The 12262-nt window shown below is 38.8% G+C and overlaps 1 protein-coding gene across 1 annotated transcript in view; it reads left to right on the forward strand.

Annotated features, from left to right (window-relative positions):
- The window catches only part of b4galt2 (UDP-Gal:betaGlcNAc beta 1,4- galactosyltransferase, polypeptide 2), a 104073-nt gene that overhangs the window by 8180 nt on the left and 83631 nt on the right, over window positions 1-12262 (forward strand). Inside the window, exon 2 of the mRNA XM_084120765.1 lies at window positions 8104-8533. Within this exon, the coding sequence (XP_083976891.1) occupies window positions 8200-8533 (334 nt within the window). The 5' untranslated portion in view covers window positions 8104-8199. The remainder of the gene's footprint in view (window positions 1-8103; window positions 8534-12262) is intronic.

Below are 12262 nucleotides of genomic sequence, written 5' to 3' on the forward strand. Positions count from 1 at the left end.
TCTCATGTTGACATCTCCAATATATATAATTGTCTGTGGTGGCAGTCCTCTTCATGGAAGATGATTTCTGATTTGTAAAAGCCTAAACGTGCATGATTGTAGTCCTCGATTTTTCGGCTATAATTTGCTTGAGTACCTCTGGACATACATTTTTTCTTTGGTTTTATTATTTGGGGTAGTTTTCGTGAAAATGAAGCATTAGAGAAAACCTTTCTCAGTCGTTTTGCCCCTAACTGAGCAGATGATTAGTACTGATCATAGCGCTGCTGACAGACAGCCGCAGTCCCTCACACATGTACTGTATATGCTGAAGATACCCGTCGTCTGTAGAGTGGTTCGCTTGGTGCTGCCACCCTATTAAACATGCTCTTTCTATTAAACATCAAAGTCAGGACCTGATTGGTTTCTCTAGGCCCAATTAATTTCCCTGGATGGGTTGAAACCCCTCATGTCAGGTCTTAGCATGTTGTTTGAAAATGAGCCTGATAAGAAAGCATGAGTTTTTCCATCATGAGGATGAGATGAGCTCTGAGGTGAATTGTGTTTTCATCTACTGTATTTTGAATGAGAGCAGGAGGGTGGCTATAGGGCTTTTTGATCTTGGAGGACGACCAAATTGGAAAATGCTTTCAGTTAAGAAAGGCACAGCTTGTTGGGTCGGGCCGAGTTTATGATTTTTTTTTTTTGCATTGATTGTTGTAAATGCTAAAAAAGATAGGAAAGAACAGTTTGAAAGTTTTTGCTTACAAATAGGTTAGACTTCAATTAGGGGAACTTTTGTTTCTCCTAAGTGGATTTAAAGAAAGAAAGAAAGAAAGAAAGAAAGAAAGAAAGAAAGAAAGAAAGAAAGAAAGAAATGGTTTAAAAAATATTCTGGCCAACATTGTTTTTTTGTTTTTGTCTCTTTAATTACATTTTTCTAAATTGTTAGTGTTGAAAATGTCTGCAAGCAGTAGGTTAAATTTGTCAGATATTTTTGGGCTTGTCCCCTAACCATACTTTTTACCTTTTCTTCCATAGTTTATTTATAAAAAAAACTAGTTTGTACTTTTCCCTAAAAAAATATTTTATTTTAAATTGCCATTTATGGGTACACATTTGTATAATGTGTCATTACCATCACACCAAGCATTTCAAACTGAACTGACTTCTAGCTAACTTCTTGTGTTAGCAGGTTCAAGGCTTATTTTTTACAAAGAAGCCATTACCATCACAAATTAGGTATCAATGGCGATATGTTTTTATTCCAGGGCATGATAAATGTTTCAACATAGATGAAACAGTAGTTTGGAGAAGTTTCATTTGTCAATATTTCAAAAAGGTTCCTAATTGAAGAATCACCCAAATGCATTATGGCACATTAGTGTTTATCAATTATAGCTCTCAATACAATCTATCGTCTGACCAGAACCAGGATCTGTGGTTCCTGAGCCATTAAATCTCACTTTTATGCCTCCATCTAGGCAGTTTGTAAATAGATGACTGATGAGTCTTTTGTGAAGCGTAGCCATTAATGTCATTTTGAATTATGGAGAAACTGTAGAGGCTGCCCACCTAAATCTTCCAGAACTCTGCGGTCTGTCCATTTTAATGTCACAGTCCCATATGGAAGTTACTACAGTGTGCAAAACAGAGCACAAGAAAGTGATTAATAGATTGTTGGAAACTGCTTTAGGCGGTGGAAGATAGCTGAATCTGTCATTTCTGGATACAGATGTGGCTTCTGAAGCACTACACAACTCTCCCACTCTGCCAGATGTTTCTTTATTGAGTCACTCATGCTGTGTTTCTTTTTCCATTCTTGCTGTTTCCCTGTCTTCGGGAAGAACATAGTACAATTCCCACACAGTTATTTTTCTTCATGTCATGAATAACATCCTTGACTAAAGCCCTATTCGCACTGGATTAGTATTATCTGGGGACCTTGTGTGATTTAGAAATTACCCCCCACCTCTGAATTTCGTGTGGCGCATTCGCACGGGATAAGCGAAGCCTGTTATTTTACTCTAATTTACTGACTTCTCTCCCTGATATGATGTCCATAGGCTATTGCTTGGAAATGTCTTGTCGTTATAGGTCTAGCTGTATGAAATATCATAAACAGAAGAATGTTCCTTACCGCATGCTGCTAGTCATTCATCTCTATTTAATCATTCTTTTTGTTTTTGCTCTTCTGATGGTTTTCAGCTTTCTCTTTCTGCAAATTGTATAGTTGTATGGTGCAGCCTATAGCGATATGACCCAGCACCCAAAATACTATCAAAACACTCCAACGCAGCCTCCATTCTTTGTGAAAGATAGATAAAAAAGCGCACAGGAAACAAAAACCTTGAAGAAATTATATTTGACCCCGCCAAATCACAGAGATGCCGATTCGCAAGGGACTAATATTATCATAGGACCTCGGTGTTCGGGAAATATGGTAGGTCAATTGCGGGGGAATTTTTACTTTACAAATTACAGACATGGCCGATTCGCTCGGGATTAAGATCACAGACAACCTCTGCAATTATCACAAATGACTAGAGGTCACCAGGTAATACTAATCCAGTGCGAATAGGGCTTAACTATTCAGTGTTCAATTCGAGGCCTACGAGTTGTCCTTTGGTTCCCATAGAACTGTGTCTTATAAAACTAATAGTAAGTACATGTTGATAATTATTATTACTCAGTACTTAAATATATAATTACACTGCAACAATGACACCTTAAAATAAAGTGTAACCTAAAGTTCAATAAGCTGGCTAAATAACACAGTAAATACAATTTAAAAATAGATTTTATACAGGCATTTACTGCAAACACACTTTGATCTCTTCTTTTTAATGTTTAGTTAATGTAATTGTTTAGTGAATGTTGGGTTGAAAGCCAACATGAATAATACAATGCCACAGTTTGGTCTGTTGGTTATAAAAAATTAAGCATATGCAGTGGGGAGAACAAGTATTTGATACACTGCTGATTTTGCAGGTTTTCCTACTTACAAAGCATGTAGAGGTCTGTATGTTTTTATCATAGGTACACTTCAACTGTGAGAGACGGAATCTAAAACAAAAATCCAGAAAATCACATTGTATGATTTTTAAATAATTAATTTGCATTTTATTGCATGATATAAGTATTTGATCACCTACCAACCAGTAAGAATTCTGGCTCTCACAGACCTGTTAGTTTTTCTTTAAGAAGCCCTCCTGTTCTCCACTCATTACCTGTATTAACTGCACCTGTTTGAACTCCTTACCTGTATAAAAGACACCTGTCCGCACACTCAATCAAACAGACTCCAACCGCTCCACAATGGCCAAGACCAGAGAGCTGTGTAAGGACATCAGGGATAAAATTGTAGACCTGCACAAGGCTGGGATGGGCTACAGGACAATAGGCAAGCAGTTTGGTGAGAAGGCAACAACTGTTGGCGCAATTATTAGAAAATGGAAGAAGTTCAAGATGACGGTCGATCTCCCTCGGTCTGGGGCACCATGCAAGATCTCACCTCGTGGGGCATCAATGATCATGAGGAAGGTGAGGGATCAGCCCAGAACTACACGGCAGGACCTGGTCAATGACCTGAAGAGAGCTGGGACCACAGTCTCAAAGAAAACCATTAGTAACACACTACGCCGTCATTGATTAAAATCCTGAAGCGCATGCAAGGTCCCCCTGCTCAAGCTAGCGCATGTCCAGGCCCGTCTGAAGTTTGCCAATGACCATCTGGATGATCCAGAGGAGGAATGGGAGAAGGTCATGTGGTCTGATGAGACAAAAATAGAGCTTTTTGGTCTAAACTCCACTCGCCGTGTTTGGTGGAAGAAGAAGGATGAGTACAACCCCAAGAACACCATCCCAACCGTGAAGCATGGAGGTGGAAACATCATTCTTTGGGGATGCTTTTCTGCAAAGGGGACAGGACGACTGCACCGTATTGAGGGGAGGATGGATGGGGCCATGTATCGCGAGATCTTGGCCAACAACCTCCTTCCCTCAGTAAGAGCATTGAAGATGGGTCGTGGCTGGGTCTTCCAGCATGACAACGACCCGAAACACACAGCCAGGGCAACTAAGCAGTGGCTCCGTAAGAAGCTCAAGGTCCTGGAGTGGCCTAGCCAGTCTCCAGACCTGAACCCAATAGAAAATCTTTGGAGGGAGCTGAAAGTCCGTATTGCCCAGCGACAGCCCCGAAACCTGAAGGATCTGGAGAAGGTCTGTATGGAGGAGTGGGCCAAAATCCCTGCTGCAGTGTGTGCAAACCTGGTCAAGAACTACAGGAAACGTATGATCTCTGTAATTGCAAACAAAGGTTTCTGTACCAAATATTAAGTTCTGCTTTTCTGATGTATCAAATACTTATGTCATGCAATAAAATGCAAATTAATTACTTAAAAATCATACAATGTGATTTTCTGGATTTTTGTTTTAGATTCCGTCACTCACAGTTGAAGAGTACCTATGATAAAAATTACAGACTTCTACATGCTTTGTAAGTGGGAAAACCTGCAAAATCGGCAGTGTATCAGATACTTGTTCTCCCCACTGTAGATGCTGTACACATTTTGTTGCCAGTTTATTTAATGGATTCCCTTGTGTCAATGTAAAAACCTTGCTTTTTTCACCCATTAGTTTATGACATAGGTGGGATATAAAATATTCATTAGCCTCTATTTCTGGCTAATTCTGTTATGGATCAGCCTGCGTTGCTTGAGCTTGTGCTAATCTCAATCTTTTTTCTTTTCTTTTTTAGTTTATTAAGTTAGTCTAATTTGATTAGACAATATTTGATTCAGGGTCTTGGCTTATTATTGATCCTGACTTTATTGAGACCAAATTGCTAACTTCTGGATTGTTCAAGATGTAACCTCATTAACATTGGCATGTTCAAAAGTGGCGCAAGTCCCTCTTTGAGATTAATATTACAGTCAAGTGGATATACTAAATTAATGAGCACAATCCTGTGGAATTTATTCTAGAGCATGTGGAAGTGTTCCATTTATTGAATAATTGATTAGATGGCATTTGAAAAGAGTAGCTGGTTGATATTATCTTACTAATTAATTTTATTGTCGTTCTGTATTGCTTTCCCCCCCAAAATGACAGTTGAAATTTCGTTAGAAAGTGCTTTGTACTCTCTGATGGGTAAGAAGTGAAGCCAAAGGAATGATGTGTGGTAATAAGAATTTTGGAAAAAGTCTTTTGCTCAGAATTTTGCCAATGGGGGTCTTCTTTTTCCACAAGGCCATTGGAGATGTGATGAATATTTCAGTAGCTTTGGTTCTGGGACTTCAGCATATACCAGTATATTCTTTGAGACAAAGTTGCAAGTATGCCTCCCATTATAGTTAGAAGAGAGTAAAGTTTGAGAAGAACTGATGACAGCAAAAGAAGTTTGCAAATGTGATTTTGAGAGAAGACCATATATCAGTGGAGTAGCAACTTAGAGTGACCTCAGCCTTATTGGGTTAGTGTTATATTGATGTCCTATATTAAGGACCATTACTGTGCTGAAACATCCACCCACAGCTACAGCTCACAGCTCCAGAGAAAGATGCACACTGCAGAATCTACAGCCTCCGTTGGCTTTCCTTGGCCATTAACCTGAATGATCACAAGAAATGTGATAATTGGGCTAGAGGGAACCGTGAGTGAGTCTGAGTCTGATTCCAGGTCTGTTGTTATAGTAGGCGAATGATAACTGAATGATTTACTGCATCTGCAGGGGCTGAAGTGTGTAACCACTGGACATTGTCCCATAAGGTAACGGGAGATGAAAATACAAAAATTGTGTGCTGGGTGTCTCCTTTTAAGTGTAAGTGCTATATATATATATATATATATATATATATATATATATTGTCATGGTTAAATTGTATTCTTTAACTGATTTGACATTTGTTTTTATAGTTCAGGAACACAACAATTAATACTTGTACTCTGCAAAGACGCATTAGATTGATCAAAATGTTATGATGATTACAATGTTACATAAAATTATATTTAAAATTAATGCTGTTCCTGTGAACTTTCTATTAATCAAATAATCCTGAAAAAAGGTATCACAGTTTCCACAAAATATTTGGCAGCACAACTGTTTTCAACATTGATAATCATAAAAAATGTTTCTTGAGTAATGTGATACTGAAGACTGGAGCAATGACGGATGAAGAAAATTCAGCTTTGATATAATATTTCACAATATTAGTGTTCTTACTGTATTTTTGTTAAAAGATGCTGTCAAAAACATGAAAAAAATCTTACTGACCCCAAATCTTTGAACAGTAATGTATGTCCAGGAATGTATTTATACTACACACCTCCTATAAATGGTCATGCATGTCTGCGACTTGCACTCAAGTCACACTTTGGTCACTAAAAAGAGTTGTGTTTGTGTAAGTCACATGTGAGTAAAACATCCTCTTACTGGTCAGATTTCACCTGTTTACGTTCCTCTGCGTCATCCATCAAGATGGATGGACATTTTTCGCTCCACGGGCGTATGTGACACGCAAACATATACTTGATTCCTGCTCTGACTGATACATTTTATATATTTAATTACATTTAAAATTATATGCAGTGTATATATATATATATATTTCTTATAAAAATTCAGTTAGAGCGGGAATTAAAGCTTTGTCAGGACAGCATCACCATCCTCTCCTCTCTGTAACTCTGTATTTTTGGCTTGTTCCTGTGTCTGTGACTGGCGCCGGTGTGATTCATTAGGGGGGTTGGTGAGTGTTGAGCGATTCCCTAAAGGAGCTCAAACCAGAGCCGTGTGAATTGTGTCAAAGTGTGTTTTTTTCCCCTAGTGCTTATGATGGTTATTGCAGAGGAGTCACAAATGCTACACGGGGTGGTGGTGCAGGTGAGGTGTAGTTACGGGGCCAGTCGTGGCATGTGTTGAGAGATCAGTATATCCTTTACTTCCTCCCCTACATGGCCAGCCTGTGAGTTAGCACTTGCAAGCTGCTGATGTGAGCCCCGCCACCCCCCATCCGAACTGCCGCGGGGGAGCTTTCAACAGCTGGCCATGTGTGAAATCAAGAGGCTTTCCCATCCGGTTTCATCCAACGATCACGCCAGGAGAGAGTGAAAAGGAGAAATTAGCCGCAGGTCTCGACTTCAGGCTGTAGTCTGTTGCTGCGTAAACTTTCTTGCCTTTGGCTTCTTACTCTTAGTGTTGATTGGAAAAAAACCTGTCAACATTGTAATTGCTCACAGCAAGATTTGGATAGCCAATAAGTGATTTCTAGTTTATCCTAATTAAACCTGAAGAAAGCTGCAGTTTCACTGTTGCTGTGCAAATTACATCGTCTTGAATAGATTTTTCTTACATTTGTTTTTGCTTCACATGGTTAATGGGGTTTGAAAGTGACTTTGGACTTTATTTATCAATATTATACTGAAAATTAATGCTGAGTAAGGGATTTTATGTTTAAGATAATTCAGTGGCAGGGTATAGTATTCTGTTTTAACCATCCAAAGTTGAGAATCTAGCTTATTGGATGAAAATTGTACCAGCCTCAAGTTTTTTATGAGCATTTTTTGAATTTTGCACATCTTGGCATTTCCATCCATTCCATTTAATTAACGATTAATGATTTAAATCAGTGTCTCACCATTTTTTGTGGGTCTGTTCCCACCTGTGGACAAAAAGGAAAAATACATTTAATAAAATGCAACTAACTATATAGTCATGCATAGTTAAGATAGCAAAATCAATTGATTTTAAAAGGGAGGAGAAACACTTCCTTTTGTCAAACTTTTTGATAAATTCATCTGTCACCAAACAGATGGCATATGGCAACATAGAGTGGTTAAAATTTCCAAAACAACAATTATTAGCACATCTACTACTGCAGCATTGGCACAGCTATAGGGAGCTACTCTGACATAGTATTAACATAATTTGTTTGTTTAAACAGTAATTGTCTGCTGCAATAGAGATTATCTCAATATAACAATAGAGTTCAGCTAGATGATGTTTCAGTTTGAAGCTATTTCTGCATTTGGATTTAGGGTGATTGGGATCAAAGTTTGTTCTCACCCAACAGTTAAATCGTAAATGTACAGGAGTGTGATGTAACTCTCCTCTCTTTTGTTTTGTAGGCGAGTTTTGTAAATTGAAGTCCAGGAGGGTTCAGCGGCGCGGAGAGGTGACGTTGACCGGATGCGTGTAGCGGAGCGTGCCGTGTGGCTTTGACCATGAGCCGGCTGATGTTGGGCCGGACCCTGGAGCGGATCTGCAAGGCTGTGCTGTTGCTCTGCCTGGTGCACTTCCTCATCATGATGATCCTCTACTTCGATGTCTACAGCCAGCGTTTCGACATCTTCAGCCGCTTCAACAATGGCCGTGGAGTGAACAGCTCACGAGGACCCCACCACTACTACAACTTCTCCAGTGGAAGGCCCAACACTACATTTGCAAGTTACCTGGCCACAGCTGACCATCTTCTGCCCAGCACCAAGCCAGAGGCAAACCACACTCCACCAACCCCTAAGCCATTACCACCATGTCCGGAGGTACCTCCTGGTCTGGGTAAGTTCTTAAAGGTACTTACATGGCACATATAGAAAAGTATGAGTGCTAGGGCTGTACGCTAAATCAAAATTGTGACATAGCATAGTGCTATGGCATAGTGCGCTATTATTAAACTTATGGTCAACTACACACTACAACTGAAAATTTGCCTTGTCTTTTTCACCAAAAAAAAAGGCATGAGGGTTTAATTGGACCACCTACCTTTGCTGTGTGAAAGTGAAGAAATCATGACAAAATATAATAATAAAAAGTAGTAGAATTGTAACAATAATAATATAATTGAATAAAATAATAATCTCTCTCTCTCACTCTCTCTGTGTATATATGTATATATATACACACACACACACACACACACACACACACACACACACATACAGTCGTGGTACAAAATTATTTCTGACTTAAAATGCTTTGAAAAATATTGATATTCAATACCATTTTCACTACCACAGGGAAAACTTGCCACAACATTGAGGGCATAAAATTGGAACAGTAAGTTCATTTACTTTTGACCATAGTCAAAGTTTTATTTTATCAACCGAAACTCTGCTTTCTGATTATTAATTAATAATAATAAGAAAAATATAAATAATAATAATGATCACAATAATTCATATTTATAATAATTATTATTATTATTAAGATTATTATTATTAAGTCAAAGACAGAAATACATTATCACTGTATTACACTGTACACTGTAAAATTAAAATAAAAATACTTAAGTAATTCCTAATTTCCTAACTTCTCTTTCAATAGTTAAACCCTTGAGCTTTTATTTTGGTGGAAAACTGCAACTACACACTGAATTGGATGCTGAGGTGGGTTATAATTGTTGGCCAGGCGACACCTTGTCTTCTGTGACAGGACTCTCTTGGCAAGGAACTAGATCAGGCCTCTATGTTGCAACTTCGTAAAAGTAAGAACAAAATCCCTTACATATCTACAGTGATCAAACAGTCAGTTGTGCGAGAGAAAAGAATAATATGAATAATACGAGAGATAGTAATGCATGGAAGGTGGTCAAGCCTCAGAACTCTCAATTAGTGGCCTGAATAGTTGAAAGCAGACGATGACTGGTGTGATATAAGGGACATGTGGGCAGGACCCCAGTCACTGTTCCCCATCTCAGAGCCATAATGGATTCTCTGCAGACTCCAATTACTGTAAAAGCCGTCATCTCGCTCTGTTTTCCGAGCTGACTGGAGAGTTAAAATGGATTTAACATCAGCATGCACTTCAGCGCACTTATATTTCATCCGCCGAACCGCTTTATTACCGGTGTCTTACGCAGTGCGTGACGTGTTCAGAGAAAATGAGCTGTAGACTAACAGGACTGTACCAATTTACTATCTTATACTACTATGTCAGTCTGTTCCTGTTCACCGTAGAATAAAATATATGGTAAAAAAAGGACAGAACTGCTTTATGGGATGTATTCCTAGGTGAAGTGATTATTGTGCAACAGGAAGTCAAATCTCTGTACATTTATAAGGCAAAATACCTCTTCCAGAGTAGTATAATCCATCTGCATAAAGAAAAAAAAAAAATCTAATTAATTACGATGTCATTGCACTGCATTTTCTAGCTCATAATAGGGCAAACCTTCATAATGAATGTGCAGCAGCTATTTGATATGCCTGCAAGCAGCGGGCCTTTGCCACCCATATCCTTCTAATGAGTTTAAAGCAGAGCTCTGGAGGGAGTTGAGCTGTGTCGTATGAATCGTTTGCTGTCTAGACTGCTCAGGGGTCTCTCTCTTCCTCTGTTTTCATACTTTGCTATTTCTACCCTCTTGAGTAATGGCAGAAACCCAATATGGCCATCTCAAAACTTGTTACATTCAAACTCATGGCCCAAAATGCTGAGAGAATTTGATAGATGTCTTTATGGGCTCTTCATGAAATCCGATTTTTGCCTCATCTGTAAGGCAGAGTAGAATCTTTCATTCGCTGGAACTTTGACAGGAAGTGTTCAAATGAAAATGCTCTACTGTATTCCCACTTTCCCAGCTTTTTTGTGTCCCCCTTCCTGTCTTCTAGCTGCAGGAAGTACAAAGAAATCCAGTGTTTCCAGCTGTTAAAGTGTGGAACAGGCCGTTGATGAGACCATCCCAGCCTCGAGAGTTCAAAGCCACATTTCAGTTTGTCATTGGCAGCGCTGCTTAGTCTTCAAAATGCCACTGTAATGCGTATTTGATGTTTGCTGTCAAGCCAAAACAAATGTGTCTGCAGTAAACACTTGCACTTTGGCGATTAGAAAACTGTAAACATTTGGAAAAATCGCCTTGATTGAGATGCCATTGAGCCGTTATTAGCCCAAAGAGATTTCGCGAATGAACATTGATTGCATTTGGCGCACCCTTTCCATCATTCGGTTTACAAGAACTGACCTGTTGATGTTGGTTTAGAGAGACTCTGATGTAATTGAAGCGTGTAAGAAGCAGACGTTTCCAGCAAGATTTCCATGCCGGTCCCAGGTGTGTGTAGAACATGTATCTTATTGCAGCAGAGGCCTGTGGGGAAAACCCAGTGTCTGTGGTAGATTGCTTCCCATCTGGCAGGTGTGGCTTGTGGATGATGATGACTCACTGGTGCCGTCTTCCTGGAGGGAAGCTGTGTCACACTGTCAGCCACCACACAAGCGGCAGGAGGCCTTCCGTGTTATAATCACTCACAAGCAATTAATGCATTAGAAATAGCCAACAACCTGGTGTCACAAACAGAATGTTTTTATACCAGAGCTTAAGATGTTTTACAATATTGATGACTGATCACTTACATACAGTGGGGTTCAAATGTGAACACATAGAAATTCTGGAATTCAGAATTTTTTCTTTGTATTTTTATTTCACAATGTAGTACAATAATATCCTATTCAAATTTATGTGATAAACAAGTTAAGGCTAAAAGTAAGGTCAAAAGTAATCAAAAAGTAATCTGATTATATTACCTAAAATGTGTAATGTAATAGATACTACTACAGTTTTTGTCATGTAATTTGTATTCAGTAATGGACCAAAATTTGTAAGTAATCTACCCAGCACTGTATACTTAAGGAATAATTGACAACGGGCCGATGAATTATTAGAAAAATAATGCACACCTGAGGTGGTAATGCGGCCGTGACGTTTATTTTTCAGTTAATTTCATTATTTTTCAATGATTCAATGACCCGGAGTCAATTATTTCGCTTATACTACAGTTACCACACCTCCATTGTTCAGATTATGTATTTCAAGACATTTGTCAGGTTTTTTTCCCTTAAAACGCTCTTATGTAGGACTAATTTCTTACGCATCTAATCCCAAGCCTCCGTTGCTAATTCCAAAACGTTATTTTAGAGCTAGCAACTGAGACTTGAGCCATTGATAGCAGACCAATGCAGTTATTAATGTAGTTATGAAAGAGAGAGATTAAGCGTATGTGAATTACCTGAGTCTTTCTGTCAACAGTGTTCGGCAGCAGCGTCTACGGAAGCCCTGAAACGCAACCTAAAAAAAAAAATCTAGTATTTCGAGATTAAAGTCGAAACGTTTCGAGATTACAGTCGCACAAGATGCTGTTTGGATAATTTTCAGGAATACTGGATGACATTATCAACATTTTTTTTTTATTAAATTAGAAAAATCCAAAATAGAAGCATTTTGACAGTGCCCTCTGACCGTTGATTCCTTCATCAAAATCCTGTCTTAAATACGACAAGTGCACCTGCCAAAGTGAA

Source organism: Abramis brama (genome assembly GCF_963993115.1).
Source record: "Abramis brama genome assembly, chromosome: 7".
In the NCBI taxonomy this organism is placed as follows: domain Eukaryota; kingdom Metazoa; phylum Chordata; class Actinopteri; order Cypriniformes; family Leuciscidae; genus Abramis; species Abramis brama.